At 41.0% G+C, this 20,385-nt stretch overlaps 1 protein-coding gene across 1 annotated transcript; it reads left to right on the plus strand.

Moving 5' to 3' along the window:
* The first annotated feature begins 926 nt into the window (after positions 1–926).
* exoc3l2a (exocyst complex component 3-like 2a) lies at positions 927–17,432 on the plus strand. The gene is made up of 13 exons (XM_026181058.1): positions 927–1,168; positions 3,564–4,135; positions 5,975–6,198; positions 6,635–7,382; positions 7,470–7,584; positions 7,669–7,779; positions 7,859–7,959; positions 8,079–8,189; positions 8,284–8,419; positions 11,514–11,636; positions 11,740–11,895; positions 13,240–13,361; positions 16,067–17,432. Exons 2-13 carry the CDS (start codon positions 3,588–3,590, stop codon positions 16,380–16,382), a joined length of 2,811 nt encoding a protein of 936 aa, XP_026036843.1. The 5' UTR covers positions 927–1,168; positions 3,564–3,587; the 3' UTR covers positions 16,383–17,432.
* The last annotated feature ends 2,953 nt before the right edge of the window (positions 17,433–20,385 follow it).

Raw genomic sequence — 20,385 nt, forward strand, 5'->3', positions numbered from 1 at the left:
GGCTGACAAAGCTGTTACTTTTATCTTATTTGCTCTAAAATTTAGATGTTTTAGAGCAAAACCTCTTTAGGTTTGAAGTTTTATGAGTGCATTTAATCAAATTTGTATTTATATTTGACCTAGGTTACATTAAATTGTACTTTGTGTTTGCAGCATAGTTGATTTCAGCTACCAGCCTAGCCTATTGTAAAGAAAACAAGTCAATGCTGGACAGCATCCCTGACTGTATGATACGGTGGCCCTGAGAGGCCAAACGGACTGCAACACCAGCAATAAGAAAAACGCTGCGAAAGCACACAAAACACAACGGAAATTCACCCAACCACTGTCATGATGAGAGACATTCATAATGGAAAACATGAGTAGAAATGAGAAAATTCCATCAGTCATCATGTCTGAACTGGACTAAACGCAGAACGCAACCCTTTGCACTACACCTCTCTGCACACTGGGTGGCAGGAGGGAGCCAGCGTGAATAAAGGCCCTTCATGTGTTACTGCATCTTGTTGACATGTTGCTTTTTTTTTTTTTTTAAACTCACAATACTTTGAACCGTCCACGTGCTCAAACTCTACAAACTCACTGCATTCTTCAATTGTTCTGTCCTGCATTAGACTTCTGTCGCGGCTATGATGAACGTAAAACTTTGCAGTAATGCAAAGACGTTCAAGTAAGAGTGCAAGAACGGGACTTTTCCCTCATGGCTGTTGACAATGAATAATCCGCATTTTACGTTTTCTACTGAAGCCACACTCACAAACACAGAGAGAATGTAGAGATATTCACAACCGTAGAACAAAACATGGGGATGTGTTGTCCTCCTTCACCTTAAGGTCAATACAATTAGTGTAATTAATTACACTTGGGGCCCAAGGTGCGGGGGCTGATCAGGACAGGGTGGTGGTGGGGTGGGGGTCTGTGGTGTGTGTGTGGGGGGCAGAAAGGACGGGACAAGCCTTTCCTCAGGAAAACATATCACCTTCAACCACAATAGGGTAAACCGCAGGAAATCAGGAAACCGCAGGCAGCAACATTGCTCTCTTGAGTCAGTGAGGACTTTCAGACACGCTCTCACACTCATCACAGACACTCTACAGCCGGGCAGCTCATTTAGCCAACACACTCCAGGATGACATTGGACTGAAACACAGCAAGGCATCGTCATCAGGTAAGTCTGATCCTCTGCAATCATCTATTATTTCATACTGAGTGTTTCCGTTGTGATAGAGATTTAAGTTCAAATGATTGTTTTTATGTGGAAATCATTGTGTTTGGCTGTTTTTCACCACCTCTGTCTGTAACATATATACTTAAAGTTGGGTAGTCATTTTTGTGTTTAGAAAAAAACCCCAAACTGATTCACCGTTCCTCCTTTACTTTTTTCATTTTTGGAAGAGTTTCCCTATCCTGGCTAATTACACAAACAAACAAACAAACAAACAAACAAACAAACAAACAAACAAACAAATAAACAGCTTAGAAAAATCAAGAAAGAATATCAAGGAAAAAAAATCATACACAGTTCATATTTGATCAACCCACCAGTTGCTAAGTGTAATACAATGCTGATGTCTGGCTTTTGAGCGTTTGCCAGTCACACTGATTTTATGAACTTTGAGGTCATCTTCTTAAAAAAGACACAACTGATAAATACCATCCCTGCTCGTCTACTTTCTTCATCAGGAACATTCAGTATTATTTTTCCATCTAGACACTAAAGGATTCAAATGCCAAAGCATCACAGTAACCATCTCAATTCGAGTCACTGTTCTGAATTTTTACTAACAAAAGATCAATTGTTGTCACTGTCTGGAGTTTGGCTGTTTCTGTTGGCAGGAACAAAGATGAACAAACAAAAGGAGAACTCTCTTTCACTGCCATCAAAGCAAAAAAAAATAAAAAATTGTTCCCCTGCTACTATTTGTTCTATTCAATGTCATTATTTAAAAATGAAGTCCATATAACGAGTAAAAACTGACTGAAATGAGCTTGGCATGATACCGTACAAACTTTAATCACTATTAAAGCACCTAAAGTATTTTTTCAGCATCGCATGCGGTATGAAACTAAACACAGTTTCTTGTTCTTGATCATGAAGCAGTAGCCTCTCATTATAGTGGAAGTGAAACAAAGTATACTTACTGAATTAATGAAAAAGTACAAATGAAAGAAAAACATACTCCTGGGTTCCAAAAAAGTAACCACCACATCTGACCACAAGTAATCATATGAAATATTATGACCACATCATAAGGCAAAAAAACACAATAATGAAAAACAGCCAAAGCAGAAAAATGGAGAGTCAGACAAAAACAGCAATCTACTGTAGGCCTGGTGTTAATATAATGTTGAGTCAGCAGGGGGTGCTTTTTGCCTTCAGTACTTTTTAAGATTCTGTAAAAATTTGCTCATTAAATATGCAACGCATGAGAGCAGACAATTTTATGTTTTCTACGTATAACAGCACAATGACTTGATTTTTTTTAAAAACTGGAAGTGGAAAAACAATCTTTAGATACCTTTAATAGGTAGTAAAGTTACTTAAGCACTTAAGAACTAGCTGTCCTGTTTCTCACCGATATCCCACCCAGGGCTGTGTGCAGTCTTGCATATATTAGCCAATACATATCACCTGAACAGCACCTTAGCTTCTTTTCTCTAAGTCTTGTTCGGGGGATGAAACGGCATTCTTCAAAAGGATATTCCAGCACTAGAGAGCACAATAACAGCACTGCTATAGGATATACACTACCCATTGTGTTGCGTTCTTCTTACTATGAAGGTCAAATATATTTCACATGAAAGTATTCAGGGAGCTCTAATGCCCTATTGTTGTCGCTTTGGCTTTTTGTCACTCCCACCAGGACAGAAATGTTTCATAGAGGGATAAAGGTGAACATTTTGCTCTGATGTGCAGTGACAATTCCCTACAAGGCGACGAGTGGCTCCAGAACTTTGTCAATAACTTGCCCACCGCAGAGTCACCAGATCCCATCACTTTAAGGATCAAAAGTTCTACTTTTTTCCTTTAATTTGTCACATACTCGTATATTTGAAACTAATGTGACACCACCTGGATTCTCGGTATGAAACTGACTATTTGTGTTTCCCTGGAAACTGTTTTGTCACTAAGGTGTAAATCGGGGCCAAGAAGAACAGCAAAAACTCAGTTTCATCACCTTATATTAGAACTGAAAAAACGTCACAAACCAACTCTTATATAAAAAATGTCATTAAAAGTTATTTTAACTTTCAGTTTAAAATGAGTTCACTTATAAGTAGTTTGAAATGAAACCTCTGATCCAGGACTGTTTCTGAATTCTTTGGGGCATGAAATTATATTATTTTGCTCTTATCTTGGTAGGTTAAAGCCCGGGTATGTCTGGTACTCATGTCCTAGTTAATGTTAACTGTGGGTAATGTTGACAGATCTCTGTAGGTTGTGTTTTATCCCAGTTGTTTCATCCTAAGTATTTCCATAGAATTACAAACAAAAATCTAAATTAAAAGAAAAAGAAAAGAAACATTTTTCCTAGATCTTACACATTATCTTTGTTTTGCAGTTTGTTAACGTATTAAATGCAACCATGCCCATTCTGAAGAAACTCCCGGGAAGATCCAAGAGCTGCCACGAGTTCCCCAGAGTGAACGGTGAACTGATTCTGCCTCGCCTAGACTTAGACATCAGGGACTTGAACGAGCTCAAGGACCTGAAGGAGCTTAATGAACTGAAGGATCTAAACAAGAACCTGAACCCCTTTGAGGATGTGGACCTGGATGATGATGATGACAGGAACAGAGGTGACATGGGCCTCATTATGGGGGAGGTCAAGGGTAACCTCCAGCTGAAGTCGTCCTGTGATGGTGAAGAGGAGGAGAACGAGGTAAATGCTGGGAAACACGGGGCAGGGAATCCTAAAGTGAAGCCACTGCGGGGGACCCTTGAGCGGATCTGTGGAGTGTCTCCCCTTAAGACCCTTGGAAAATTGGGAAAGGGGCTTCGCATATCAGGACGGAGTGTATGGGGGAACAGCACCCCACACTACAGCCCTGGAGATTCAAATACACTACCAGCAGAGAAAGAGAAAAGAAAAGGACTACGCAGGAGCTCAGAGGGAATAATGACCCTGCTTCGGTGAGGAGAGATTTGGAGTAGAAAGAAAGCAGTTTTTAAACAATTTAACCTGTGGTACAGTTGTGGTTTGACGTTTACATTCACTCATCATTGACCTAAATGTTCTTTTTTCCAGGTGTAATCATTGTGCAGCATGCTTTTGCACTTTGAGTATACAAGTTTGAATTGACATTGGATTTTGTCACATCCACACAGGGCCAAACGTATACATATAGGCTAAAATATATTCATACACTCACTTGAATCTTTTAATAGGTGACACTGAAGGTCCACTGAATGTCTTTTAACTTGCCGAGGCCTACTAACTTCTCATTAGTGATCACCATTGACTACAACTGGTACTTTATCTTTGTCAGCACAAAAAGGATGTGTTTCACAGCTCACAGCACACATGGGATTAACTAATACTCATAACAATGGGAAAATCCAGAGAAGTCTGTGGGAAAAGATGATTAATAAGAACTCTAAATTTACGTAAATTTAAGCTGGGAAGGTGTCTTAGTCATTTCCACAAAACTGCAGATTCTGAGCTCATCATTTGAAGGAGTTATACCCAAGCACAAGTTCTAAAAATAAAAATTGGCTAGAATATTCAGAAACATCCCTAACCATAACCCAGAAAAACTGCTGGCATAACTGTCAGTGAAGCAAGTTTTACATTTCAGGGTTAATCCATTTGTAGAAATTTGTAGCTCCCTATGTGGACGAGCCAAATGCCTTGTGGGAAAGTTTTATTGTCAGACGAGACAAGACTGAGTCACAGTTAAAAGAGGTACGTTTGGAAGAGGCTTTCAAACCTGTGCCAGTGTTCAGCGTTCAGCATTGGTAAGCTACTGTTTGCTTTGAGTGCTCGAGTAGAGTAGAAAACCACTACATAAGAACCAGTCCATTTACCATCTACCAAATTAGGCAGACGCTTTAAACCTTGACATAACTGGGTGATCCAATGGGGCAATAATGTAAAAACGCACATTAAAATGGTTCTGGAATAGGCTAATATTAAGCTTCTGGCATGGCCTTCCCAAATCCCAGACCTCAACCCCGTTGAAAAATTCTGGACTATGCTGGATTTGTGCCAGGAAACCAACCAATTTAAATAAAATTTTTACTAATTCTGCCAAGAGTACAGGTCAAATATCCAGCAAGAACTATGCCAGGAGCTTGTCGGTGATCAGAAGTTCAGGCGCAACTATCTAAGCAACAAATATTAGTGGGGGCATCTGTATTTCTTTAAGCCTGTATATACCTTTGACCCTGTGTGGATTAGAGAAAATCCAAAACGAAAGAAAATTTGTGCAAACAATTTTTGGTTAATTTTTAAGTCATTGAAGATGTAGGACTGGAAAAAGAACATTTCAAAGAAATCAAGCCCCCAAATTACCGTGATATTCACAGCCATGTAAATTCTGATGACAACTGTATGTCACTTATGTGAAGCAACTCTATGCTCATTGGACTCATATGATGCTTTTGATTGCATTAAAAAATTGTTTTTCAGCGACTGAGAATAAAAGTCCTGTTTACTGGTCAGTGACAGAATAACATATAGTGCCCTTATTTCCTAAGCGGTTGTGTAATTTGCTGTGGTAACTTGTTGATCTAAGGAACCTCTTTTGTTTTTCAGTGGCATGTTGTGTACTTGCTGTCCTCACTCAATGGGACTATTTTTAGACGAGGTAGCCACACACGGCAGCAACACTGTGAATGTGTGGCACTCAAAGCACAGGTTTTCCTAGGAACTCCGTACAGGACAATACAAACCTCATGCACTCATTAAAGTCCTTGCATCATTTAGGGCCATGATTTATGCTCTTTGTCATTGCTGTGGATGTTCTGCAGCTTCACTGGTCGATGGAAGGAGGAGCGCAGAGAAAGCCTGCCCTGTGGAGACCTGAGCGTAGGCAACGAGGTAGAGACTTCCAGGCGATCATCCTTCCTCAGGATGGTCAGTCTGGGCAAGCTAAAGAGGGAATCCATGTCAGACAAGGCATCCCAAGAGGCGGAGGAGGAAATGGAGGAGGAGGCAGAGGATCCAGTAGTGAAAACCAGAGAGCCCCTCTCAGGTAATAATTAAGAAGTCGATAAAAAAAAATTACTTTCCAAGTGACCCTGTAGACTTTAGCAAAGAATCTACATTACATTAGTTAATATTTCAGGTCAAATTTCAACAGCAGTTGTTGAAACCTAGACAACCCTCTGATGAGGTTAAAACTTTTCACTTGGGAGCCACTGCGCTCACTTACCATCAGGCTGAAAAGGAGAGGAAGTAGGGTCAGAAATGTTCCCCAGCTTCCTCTAGACAATTCAGTCCAGCTACTGTTTGGAGACTCCGGCAGGGAATTTTATCAGGAACAGAGGAATGTGCAGACAAACCTGCAAAAAACAGGCGAGTTTGTCAGCCAGGTACATGCACAGCTGCTGAATGAGATACGTGCATTAACATATTTGTCACTAAACCTATAACTTCTAAACTTGTGTTTCTCTTCTGGTTTCCCACAGTTCTGGAGATCTTACAGCTGGTCAATCACAGGGACCTTCTCCTGGCTGACACACACATTCAGGAACTGGAGCGAGAGTGTGAGCTCCTGTCTCTCCTGCCAAACACAACTCCTCCTACCCTTACTCCTACCCTGTGTCCCAGTACTCCACCCAGCATGTTGTGTTTGTCCTCTTCCTTTGATGAGTCCCTCAGCTCTAATGCGACTTTGGACTCAAGCCGGAGAAAAGCTAAGGATGTGGAGCTCCTGTATGAAGCCCTTCAGAAGGAGATGTGGGATGTGGTGCGGGAGTCACTCCGTCAGCCTAGTGCTGGCCCCAACCTTGGTCTGGTGGTGCTGGTAATCCAGCAGGAGGAGCATGCTGATGCTGCCTGGGCTCTGAGGGAGGAGACTAAGCCAGAGCAAGAGGTCCCCCGCATCCAGCCCAGCCAGCGTCCCCGGCGACTGAAGATGAAGTGGAGGCAGGCTGTAGCGGAGGCTGCAGACTGGAGCCTGCCACATCAGGTAGACACCCAAGCAGGCCAGTTGGCCTCATACCTGGAGCGCCTGAAGTGTCGAATGGTGGATGATCTGGATGCAGCGAGAAGGAACGCTATATCCATTTACCCAGAGGAGTTTGCAGCCTTCCAGGTGTATGTGGAAAGTTACCATCGAGCTGTGGCCAAACGTCTTCGCACTATTACCAGTGGCCCACTGCAGATCACAGACGTATACTCACTACTTGACTGGTTCTACAACATCTACAACAGGTTGGTAATGATTGCCTGCTCCAATAACGACACACACAACAAGCTTTTATTCCTAGTTAAATTTTTACATTAATTCTTTCCCACCAGGGATGTCCTAGGAACAATCGGGACCACCACACCCATCAACTACAGCACACTGGATGGTATTCTGCCTCAAGAGACAGTGGATAGGCTGGAACAAGACTGCATTAGTGTAGTCAGGGTGAGAAAAGAGTGTTTGAATGTCTGTTGCTGGGAAAATGTGGATAAGCGATGCATTTAAATTTCCTGCTTTTTCAATTTTCAGGATAAGGTGACAACAGAGCTGATCCATGTGCTTGATGAAGAGGAGAGGCGGTGGGCCCAGACTTTGCACATAGAGGAGTATCAGTCTCACCTAGCATGCTCAGTAATCCAGGTACAAAGCCGTACTATTTCAGTAACATTTTCCTTGAATGAAACCTCTGTCTTATCACTCATGTCTTTTAAAATTTCAGAGGGTAAAGGTGGATTTGGACAGATCTACATCTGTGAACCAGTTTCTAGGAGCAAGAGTGGCTCGCTGCAGTCTCATTGGATTGGCTGACTTCATTTACAGGTGTGTGGACAGTAGTTTAAGGTTATAGCTGTTAAATCATATCTATATATCTATCTACTGAGAAAGAGAGAGAGAGTATTTGCATTCAAAGTGTTCTCATAAAACCTCTATGCATTCAGTTTCCAGAGGAAGGTGGAGATGTTTCATGACAGTCAGGCAGAATTTGGAGACCGAGGAGATGGATATGTGTCAAGGACTATAGCTCTGGTTAACTGCTGCCCTCCTCTCAGGTTGGCAAAGATCAGTGAAACTTCATATCTGAACATTTTCTAAAAGAGCTACAGAAACTAAACTGACATGTCATATTTCTTGTGTAATGTGTAGATCCTTTGTGGACCGCTGCAGGCAGTGTGACCCACAGGGCAGTGAGGAATCTGCGCAGAAAGCCAACTCCTCATTGGACAGGATCATCAACCAGTCAGTGAGGGTGCTGACTGACAGGCTATTTGACCACATCAGAGTGAGTAGGACAGTGGCAAGATTCATCTGAGCCATTAAAGATGGTTTTCTGGAAACATAATTACGATCATGACCCAGATGTGCTGTGCTTAACAAATTTATGAGAGCATCACCCAATAATAATAATAATAATAATAATAATAATAATAATAATAATAATACATTTTATTTAAAAATAGCGCCTTTCAAAGCACCCAAGGACACTGTACAACAGATAAAAACACAAAAACTGGAAATATACACAATAATAAGAATAACAGATAAAAGTTAAGAGCATACAGAGGTTTAAACATAAGCAATTTTAAACAGATGAGTTTTGAGGGTGGACTTAAAAAGAGGGAATGAACTAATAATGTTCCACAGCTACCCTAAATTAACAGTACTGTAATGGTAATCGGCAAAATTATTGTGTGTGTCACTGCAATGGTTGCTCCAGTATGCACAAGCTCTTCAATAAAATTATATTTTAATGCTAAAATATAATTATTTTTCTTATCAAAGAATTTTTCAATTTACTGTACAAAAAGAAAAAAACATTAAAGCACATTATTATTTATCAGGTTAAGATACAAAATTACAGTTATTTACTTGCATTCCTGAACAGAAAAATAGTTTTAGTGGTTGAAGGTTATGCTTTTGGTACAAAGCACAAATTCATTTCATTAAGTTTACTTATTATTAGTTCTGAACAAGTTTCTGGCAGATTTGTGTTCATGACAGGTAAGCTAAAACAAAACAGTATTTTTTTGTAGCTAAGTTTCTGGTCACATACTTGTGTCTTTTATTATTTTGATAATACACCGAATTATATGGAGAACTTACATGTAATACATGAAAAGTCAGTATTTGGGCAGAAGTGTTTTGTGTACACACAGCTGTTTAGTGTATCATTAGCTGTATCGTTAGCTGTTTCGTTAGCTGTTTCGTTAGCTGTTTCGACAAAAACAGCTAAATACAACTGTCCAACGTGATGATGATAATAATGATAATAATAATAAACAATGAGTATAAAGTACAGTCTTTACCTCATTCCTATATCTGAAATTTCAAGTAATAAAACCATCCACACTAATTCAGTTAAAAGGACTAGATGTTACAGCCCCTGATAATGCATTGTTTTTGATGGAGAGACTCTTGAGGGATGGCTAGGGTTGCCAACTCCCTGAAAAATAAATAAGGGACACCTCGTGGCCAGGGCCGGGCGACCCAGTTGTCTTCACCCTTCCCAGTGTGGTGAATTTTCTAGCTCTTTTTTTGTGTGTGAAATTATTTTTTTAACCCTTTGACTTGAATTTGATTTAAGTAGATGTGTATTCTTTGTGATATGAACACATGTGAAACAAATGATCATTTAGCCATTTATTTTTAGCTCAAAATGACAACATTAACACGATAAAACAGGTCTCCTTCTTAAACAGAAGCCTGTCATGCTTAACTTTTGAGAATATAAGTAAATCTTTCTTTAAAAGAACTCTGTCCTGCTTAACTTAAAATAATAGAAAACAATAGAAAGAAAAACATTCTTGTAACAGTGCACATTTAGTGCATTTAGTACAATTGGCTTCAGTTGAGGTATTATTTCAGCTTTTCTAATGCTAATCAGCTGCTCCTGTTTGTAAACCCGCTTGTTCCCATGATTACGCATCTTAACTCATCATCATTATTCATCTATGTATTACTTTTATGTATTAGTCATCTATTTGTTGTAATCATCTATCCTTGCAGTTGTTTATTACACAAAATAAATTATATTATCACACTTCTGGCCACATAGCGCTGATATTCACTGCACATGCCCATATTAACTTTTTCCAGCCAGGTGTTTTCCTTTTCCCATTCTTCCCTTTGTCTGAGGGGAACAAACATTGCTGCTCTAATGCTGGGCTCACACTGTGCGGTTTTAGGCCCATTTTGAGCCGATTTTTGAGTGATCGGACCGATTTTGGCCTTCATCGTGCATCGTGTAGTATACGTGGGGTAACGAGAAGTGATTAACACCTCACGACCAGCTCCCGATCATCAATCGCTCGTGAGGTTCTCACCACAGCCGCTCACACTGCTCGCGCGCAAACACGTAAACATTGGTGTAAAAGATGGAGCAGCACGGCTGTGCAGCGTGTGATCTGGACACAAGCGATGGAGGCACAACTTGTAGAACTTTGGAAAGCTCATCCGAGCCTTTTCGATGTGGCATCACAAAATTATCACGACCACAACAACCGTGAAAATAGTTGGATTTACATTGCTGCTTAATCACAGCTGCCTGATGAGTGTTTTTCATTAGCAATTTAGCAAAGTTGATGGTGGTGTGTGTGTCTGTGTGAGTGTAAGACGGAGAGAGAGAGAGCGCGACAGATTTTCTGTTATAACCTTCATTTTATGGAGGCACAGTGTGAGCACTCAGGTTGCATCAGAGCATCGGGCGATATAGTGTGAGACCCTGCATCGTGACCTACCAACTTCTAACCCCTGCGAGTCAACCGTACAGTTTGAGCAGGAGCTGAATAACGTGACTGAAAAAATCGCACAGTGTCTGCCCAGCTTTAGGTGTACTGTCGTCCGAGACTTGCACCGCAGAGTCGGCGTTTGTTTCCCTGTTGGCCATGCTTCTTGTTGTGGTCATCTGTTGTCTTCCGGTATTTTCTCCGCAAGCGACCTTTCCTCGACCAATGAGATGAGCGGTAATCTGAATTGTCATACTCGAATTGTCATAAGTGTGCTGTCAGCTCATTGGTCACAAAGCAGGAGAGGGGCTGGGAATTATGTTTTCAAACAAAGTGTTAATTCCATAAACATTTATAGACTACTTTTGATTCTCACTGTATTACGGGACAAAGTGCGTCCCTTATTAGCTCAATACGGGACGTGTACTTTTGTTTCGAAATACGGGACGATTCCGTATTTTAAGGGACGGTTGGCAACCCTAGGGATGGCTGTTATGAGGAAAGGCAGCCCAGAAACTTTGCCAGCAGCCCACGTCGTTGTGTGCTCACTTTCAGTCTTTTACCCAGGCTAATCTGCTGTTTTCCTTCCTTGGTTAGGTTTACCAAACCTAAATCTGTTCTTAATCTGTACTTTGTCTGTTGCCTTTCTAGCCCTTCTTTGACAAACTGATGAAGAGAAAGTGGCTGAACAACACAGAGGCCTTCGAGGCTATTGAAGCCAGTATTAAACAGCATTTCAAGAAATTTAGAAGGATGGACTCTCCACCCTATCAGGTCAATACACGTTTGAAATGGTAGTCGATAACATTTTCAATGTATAAAGGTATGAAACTATATAAAACTATAGCTAATCTACAATTGCTGTTATGACTGACAGACACTGGTGGGTGAGGTGCACCGGCGGGTCCTAGTGGAGTATGTGAGAGCCATTATGAGGGGACGCCTCATGTGCACATCCTCCAAGATGAGGAAGAGGATGGCTTTCCGCCTGCAAGATGAGGCCAAGCAGCTCAAAGGACTCTTTAAGGATCTGGTAAGTCTGGTCTGCAGACACAAAACATTTTTTTTATTAGACTGTGTTAGTGTGGAAAAGAAAATTATATTTTAGAGTGCTAATGGTCTCCAAATATGGAGAAGGAAATTTACAGAGTCCAAGACACAAGTAGTGGTTATGTTTCCGGGGAGCACAAACCGATCCAAAGTGCTGATTCTCAAAAACTTGGAATGGGGAGGGGGAAAGAGTGTGCCGGCTGTGACTGGAGCCTGACCCTGGAATTTCCTAGGTCAGGAATAACTCAGACAGTGTTGATACAGGACTGAGCTCTGAAAAATGGCTGCCGTCAGTGAAATGGAGATGGATGAACCGGGCTTACGTTAGCACTTGCCAAAGTGGGGAAGAGGGAGTCAAACAACGAGGCCTGACGGCATGGCATTTGCCCCCTTTCTATCTACAAGTTCAAACAAGTGTCCGTCACCTCAGCTGACAACAGGAAGCTGCTGTGTTCGGAGGAAACTTCCTGTTCCTGTCAGCTGGCGCACTTTGATGTGGCTCTGGAATGGCCTTGATGGCCTTTTTCGCTGAGGAGTGGGATGAAGTTTCTGTGGAAACTGGGAACTTAGGAGCATTGGGGGGAGGATGAGTTTTTAACGACCACCAAAAAAAGACGTTGTTATTTTTAGTGAGTGGCAAGCAACCTCTCTTTTCCTCAGTGTTCCTGAGAAAAAAACAAGAACTGGGAAAGCAGAGGTTGAGGTCTGGTATTCACTAATCAAATTCCTAAGTGTTTGGCCTCCAGAGGCATTAACCTGTGCTTCCTCTGTGGGTTTCATTGTTCACTAAACTGCTTGTCACTTCTTGCCTGAAAAACACATTAAGACTTAAGAAGAGGTCATTTGGATGGGCAATGATAATAAATAAGTGGAACTCGCGTCTTCTTGCAGTCCATTTCTTCTCATTCTGTCCATCCAATGTCTCGTCTCTCGCTCACTGTTTTTCTTTGAAACTTTTGCACATTCAAGTGCATGTGTCTTGTAAACAGTGACCAAAGATGTCTGCAGAATCTTTTATGACTTTTATATCTAACAATACATTACCATTAGATGTGCAAGGATGCCAGCCTTTAGCCTTTTATGTGTTTTGAAATTTCATCCACTGTATTTGAGGTATTTTAGGTGTAATCACCAGAACTAAGTGCCCAAACGACATTATAAGTTCAAACAAAAGCACAGCTGTCCAACTTGACAGATTTATATTTATTTATGTAGCGTGCTTGCATTTATATGCTACTTTTGTAGTCTTACTGACGTTCAAAGTACTTGATTTATCTTGTAGTCCTGAGTTTCCTGTGAATGAATTGTCGCCTCTTCTCTGCCTCAGGAATCGAGCTCCTCCTGGTTGGACAGCATCATCTGTCACCTTGCTGACATCATTCTCCTGGAGGACACGCCCTCCATCCAAATGGAGGTGGCTGTCCTGGTGAAAGAATTTCCAGATATACGGTAAGGATTCCCCCCCCCCCTCACAAATGAACAGTCTTGAAATGTTACAACCAGGAAACATCTATAAGACAGATGCTCTCTGCACTGGTCCCTCCCAAAGGTCCTATATTCTTTTATGCTTACGGCTACACATTCGCTGTGTTGTTTTTGGCACTGCGCTAAAACAAGAAAAATGTAAGCCTGCATATGTTGTTTTGTTGCAATGGATCAAAACAAGGAAAAGGAGCGCGGAAACATATCTACATTAACTTTGCTATTTTTGGAGCGGTGCGGGTCTGTTTTGAGAATGGATGAAGCAGACAAGCCTCTGGGGGGGAGTTCCAGCCTGTTTGTGCACAGATTAAGACTCACATTAGTGACGGTTTTCGACCTAATGCACGTGACGCATAACCCTCCAAGGAACAGACAGGAAGCTGCTGCCGAATACTTCCTGTTCCTGCCATCCTGCAGGAGACAGACTGGTGCCACTCTTTGAGTCAGAGAGAGAAAGGTGTGGAAGAGAAGAGAAAAAGTAGCAGTTCAGACCTAGAGACACATTAACTTGCTGCATTTCTTTGTACCTTATGACAGACCCGCAAGTCTTTCAGGAGATCAAATGCAGGATTTCCCGAGTCTTTTATTTATCTACCATAAGAGTCACATTGTGCACATACGGCTGTGTCTACATATTGTGGATAAAAAGTATGAAAAAATCCAATGATAAATAAAATACAGTGCTTAACAATTTTATTAGATCACCACCCAATGTAAGGTTTATGCCACAGCTGCTGGTAGTTATCAAAATCATTTTCTCATTTACAGTGGGGCAAAAAAGTATTTAGTCAGCCACCGATTGTGCAAGTTCCCCCACCTAAAATGATGACAGAGGTCAGTAATTTGCACCAGAGGTACACTTCAACTGTGAGAGACAGAATGTGAAAAAAAAAAATCCATGAATCCACATGGTAGGATTTGTAAAGAATTGATTCGTAAATCAGGGTGGAAAATAAGTATTTGGTCAATAACAAAAATACAACTCAATACTTTGTAACATAACCTTTGTTGGCAATAACAGAGGTCAAACGTTTACTATAGGTCTTTACCAGGTTTGCACACACAGTAGCTGGTATTTTGGCCCATTCCTCCATGCAGATCTTCTCGAGAGCAGTGATGTTTTGGGGCTGTCGCCGAGCAACACGGACTTTCAACTCCCGCCACAGATTTTCTATGGGGTTGAGGTCTGGAGACTGGCTAGGCCACTCCAGGACTTTCAAATGCTTCTTACGGAGCCACTCCTTTGTTGCCCGGGCGGTGTGTTTTGGATCATTGTCATGTTGGAAGACCCAGCCTCGTGTCATCTTCAAAGTTCTCACTGATGGAAGGAGGTTTTGGCTCAAAATCTCACGATACATGGCCCCATTCATTCTGTCCTTAACACGGATCAGTCGTCCTGTCCCCTTGGCAGAAAAACAGCCCCATAGCATGATGTTTCCACCCCCATGCTTCACAGTAGGTATGGTGTTCTTGGGATGCAACTCAGTATTCTTCTTCCTCCAAACACGACGAGTTGAGTTTATACCAAAAAGTTCTACTTTGGTTTCATCTGACCACATGACATTCTCCCAATCCTCTGCTGTATCATCCATGTGCTCTCTGGCAAACTTCAGACGGGCCTGGACATGCACTGGCTTCAGCAGCGGAACACGTCTGGCACTGCGGGATTTGATTCCCTGCCGTTGTAGTGTGTTACTGATGGTGACCTTTGTTACTTTGGTCCCAGCTCTCTGCAGGTCATTCACCAGGTCCCCCCGTGTGGTTCTGGGATCTTTGCTCACCGTTCTCATGATCATTTTGACCCCACGGGATGAGATCTTGCGTGGAGCCCCAGATCGAGGGAGATTATCAGTGGTCTTGTATGTCTTCCATTTTCTGATGATTGCTCCCACAGTTGATTTTTTCACACCAAGCTGCTTGCCTATTGTAGATTCACTCTTCCCAGTCTGGTGCAGGTCTACAATACTTTTCCTGGTGTCCTTCGAAAGCTCTTTGGTCTTGGCCATGGCGGAGTTTGGAGTCTGACTGTTTGAGGCTGTGGACAGGTGTCTTTTATACAGATGATGAGTTCAAACAGGTGCCATTCATACAGGTAACGAGTGGGGGACAGAAAAGCTTCTTACAGAAGACGTTACAGGTCTGTGAGAGCCAGAGATTTTCCTTGTTTGAGGTGACCAAATACTTATTTTCCACCCTAATTTACGAATAAATTCTTTACAAATCCTACCATGTGGATTCATGGATTTTTTTTTTCACATTCTGTCTCTCACAGTTGAAGTGTACCTCTGGTGCAAATTACTGACCTCTGTCATCATTTTAAGTGGGGGAACTTGCACAATCGGTGGCTGACTAAATACTTTTTTGCCCCACTGTAGTTTTTTATTCTGTAATGTTTACATACACAAGTGCTTCTTGTTTTTACCTTATTCGGTGTTAGTTTAAGTTTAAATGAAGCTTGTAAATTTAAGTAGGCCCAATATGATTTAAAACCATCGCCATGCAAAATTTTAGACGGGCACTGAATTTTCTGTCCTTCCCAGAAGTGAACACAGTGACTCAGAGAAAATGACCGTTACTCGGCGTCATGGCACTTCTTAACAACACCACACAGATCTAATTTCCGATTCATACCCATTTATCCTTCGTCCTCCCTGTATCCTTCCTCTTTGCAGGAAGAAGCATGTCTCCACCCTGCTGAATGTTCGAGGGATGATGCGGCAGGCAGAGCGACAGGAGATCCTCAATGTCGTCAAAGATTTTGAATGCAGCAGCGCCCTCATGTGCCGGGACCACGCCCTCTTTTCCGATATTCCCATCACCTCAGAGGTGCACTGCATCAGCCTGGGTTTCCTCCGCCTCGCCATGACCGTCTCCAACTGGTTCTCAGAGCACCGGCCAAGACGGAGAGGCAGAGTAAGCATCAGGAACGCTACACCTCAGCCTGCAGAGAATAAGGAAGATGCGACTAAACTTCACAGAGAAGACTAGCCACTAGTGTTTGTGCTAGGAGAGTAGTCACAGGCATACTGCGAAGATGAGATGTACATGCACCTTGACCAAAACTGATTTTGTCACCAGCCACTTAAAAAAAACCTCAGGTACTGCACATACTGTACATCCTCAGTGACAATTCTCCATTTCCTCGTGTTCGCTTTTGCTTTAACGATGAAACAAACTGTGTATTTTAATAACTCACCATGATTTACAGTACTTTGCTGTTTATTTACACCTCTACAGAAGTAAACAAAAAAGAATATATCCTCTGAATGTAACATCATGTTCATTAGTTTTTCAGCCTTTATTTCTTAATTGTCATTGCACAAAAAACTTCAATATGATTTACAATGTCTGCTCTTCAGCATATATTTACCCAATGATATATACCCTTTCTCTGGTATATAGAGCATATGGATGTACAGTACTGTGCATAAAAAGTTAAAGACACTTGCTATTGTTTAGCTGTTTGCTTCTTATCCAGATACCTGATCTGTCAAAAAGTCATTCTGCTGCGTGCAATTAGGCCAATATGATGCTGGCTTTAGTGATAAGAAAAACAAAGGGTCCTGAACATTTGGACCTAATCTGGGATCATTCTGACACTTACCGATATAACTGGCAAATGTTGTGAGTGTTACAAATGTGGATATAAGATAAAGTGGACCTGTGGCTGAGCTGCAGAAGTCACATTTGCACCAAATCCAATGAGGTGGGTCAGATTTGGGCCAAACATTCATTGCTATATATAACATGAAAGAAGTCATAAAATAACTGTGGCAAGGTCTCCAAGATCCTTTGATCAAACAAAAGTGGTGCAGTTTTATTGGTGTTTTTTCATGACTGCACTTTGAATTAAACTAATACAGAAAAATGCAAAATTGCTTTATTTTCTTCAAAACATCCTCCATTTGCATTTTACTTTTACAATGTTTTCTTAGTACTGCATATTAATTTTATGGAAATCTGTTGTGTCACTGTGAATGAAATGGATCTATTGCTGGAAACATAATAAAAGCCCATTGACTGGGTCGAGTAAAGTGATTCAGCAGCTCTGTCATTGTGGGTTCAAATTCTGTTTTGCATTTCAGGTAAAAAATCAGCAGTACTGTATAAACATACAGAGAGTGCAAAAAATAGTGTAGAAGGAACCCTCGCTGCATCATGGGAAACCCCACGGCAGCCTAAGCCTATTGCAGCGTCACTAAGGAATGGTTCAGAATCACCTGATCCATCACTAACTATCGGTTTGATCAAAAACAAAAGTTTCAAAAGCAGTGACGGTGAATTTTCTGAATCCAAACCGGGAGCCGGTCCCACAGACGGCTTAATAATGCTCGGCTTCTGACTAAACTTTTATCAAATCTAGGAACCGCACGTAAGCCACCAGTCTGAGAACAAGGTGCTCTGTTAGGAAAATAAGGTGTTGTGTGACCTTTCAGAGCCTGAGTGTGCGGGGAAAGGTTTCAAATTCACCTGTGAATTTAACAGAGAGCCAATGAAAAGAAGCTAATATGGGAAACACATGGTTTCTTTTTATAGCTCCAATTCTGGATTAACTGAAGACTTTTCAGGGACCTGTTAGAGTGATCTGGTATTAAGGAAGCAGAGGAGTCGTGCCTAGAAGGTTATTTACTGGCACCTCAAAAACCCGTGGTACATGGCCTGATAATAAAGATGAGTTAATCATGTTTACAATTGAAGGATTAATTAATGGTGGAACTTTATTAAGCAGCAGGGATGGGGTCTAAAAGACACAATGATGGTTTTTAGGAAGAAATGATTGAAGTTAGCTTGTTCTTGGATTGGTCTAATAAAATATCATCATTTATCATAACAGAGCACTAAGTTAGACTTTAAAAAGTCTGAGAAATCCAATAGAAATTGAGTAACTGTTAGAATGGATATGCTTTTAGTCAGTTACTCTGCCAGCTTCTAACTTTAGGTGCTGTGACCCCTGATCACCGGAGGGTCAGACATGCTGTCTAGCACTGTGTTAAACAATACATACCAAGTGGTACTCTGACAAACAGGCACTGGACCAACACACAATCTATGTAGCCAACGCATATACGCCCACCTACACATAAAGTCTTTGTTGTTTATCTTAAGAGTAAGGCTGCTTTGTTCAGTAAACAGAGCTTTAAATATGGAGCTCAAGAACAACGACTGCACTGTCTTGCAACAAGAAGGGTCATCCAACCCGGGGCCAACAACGGGATGTTTTTTACTAAACAAAGATTTCCTGTTGTCCGCTGAGGTGCCAACGGATGCTTTTATTGGAGCCAAGTTTACGTTATGCACTAGGAGGGAACTTCCCTTCTGCTGCTGCCGCTGAGCTTTTTCATGTCTGAGCTGCTCGTGGGCTTACCATAACAAAGTTGGCCAGCCCCAGCAGGGGTCATTCTACATGCCGACCTCTCAGAGGATCTGTATTTGAATTCTGAATGAGTGGCCGTGTGCTTTGAAATAACTTGGGAGGTTTGCCGTGAGCGTGTGGGATTTCACAGCAGGTGGTGGGATATATTTATTTGAAAAGCATGGAACTGCAGATGTTTGGCCATCTCCATGTCCCCTTACCGCAGTAAGGTCAGTGTAGTAAAGGGTGGTCACACGACACGATCCAGCAAGTTTATTTTAAGTGCTTTTGGTAAATTTACATTCACATATAAGCTTGCTGCTTCACATTGATTCATTTCAATTTCTGATCATTAGAAATTATTAGTAATTATTCAATAATAACCATGTATTCCATTTGGAAATATTGACAGAAAACAACACATTTAGTCCTGCAGACATGTTTTCAGATAAAAAGTAAGAATCCTCTCCACTCTGCCACTAACCTCACAGTAGAACAGTCTTTGTCACTACTATTAATGCAGCTCTCAAATCAGCTTTTTATACTCCCTGCTATGGTTTCCATGTATTGATCAGTGGTAAAGATATTTCTTACTGTGTTGATTTGTTGCGCATTTTCAAAAAGGTATTTTCAACCAGACAACTGTGGCTCATAAGATATTTGGTCATTTTTGTACCATTGCCTCATTGTGTGGGAAAATCCATTAGAGTCAAGTAGATCAGCACTCAGACCAACAACCATGCCACTTTCACTCACCTTTCTTCCTGATGTTCAGTTTGAACATCAGCAGCTTGTTTTGACAGGTGTAAGTAATAAAGTGGCTGCTGAATGTGTGCAGTGTGACTTTATTGGACTGTACAGTAGTTAGTGGTATGCTCTCCGATTGCATACATTTGCCTTTTCTGTTTTCTGATCTGTAAGTATAGTAAAAAAATAAAAAGTCTTAAAACAGTGGTTTTATTATAAAACCAAATAACTCTAAAATGATAATATAGAAAATAGTAACAGCACTATTACTACTGCCCGTCTGACAGTCATGTTGGAGTGTGATGAAGCAAGGACACAAATGTAGAGGTGGAGAGAGAAGGAGCATTAGTAAATAAATACTGGGCCATTTATTAAGGCTAGTATAAGTAGATGGTGGCAAAACAATGTTCAACTAAACACTAGAGCTCCATGAAAAATACTAGGAATGAGGAATTACAAATAGACAGAGTAAAGACAACAGTATGACATAAGAAGGACAAAGGGAGGGCAAAAGCTATATATACACACAAAAGGCTAATTAGGGGACTGAGGAACAGGTGGGTAAACACACAGCAAGGGATAAGGGGATAAAGGAAAAAAAAAAACTCTAAAGGCAAGATATAAGGGACAGAAGACTGCCAAAATAAAACAGGAAGTAATACACTGTGAACACTGCAATAGTTACACCCTTTTTATACACGCTCTTTTCTACTCTGGAATATTCTTGTCAATTTTCTTGTCAATATATATATATATATATATATATATATATATATATATATATATATATATATACATATATATATATATATACATATATATATATATATATATATATATATATATATATATATATATATATATATATATATATATATATATGTATATATA

This window comes from Astatotilapia calliptera, chromosome 10, assembly GCF_900246225.1.
Source record: "Astatotilapia calliptera chromosome 10, fAstCal1.2, whole genome shotgun sequence".
NCBI classification, from domain to species: Eukaryota; Metazoa; Chordata; class Actinopteri; order Cichliformes; family Cichlidae; genus Astatotilapia; species Astatotilapia calliptera.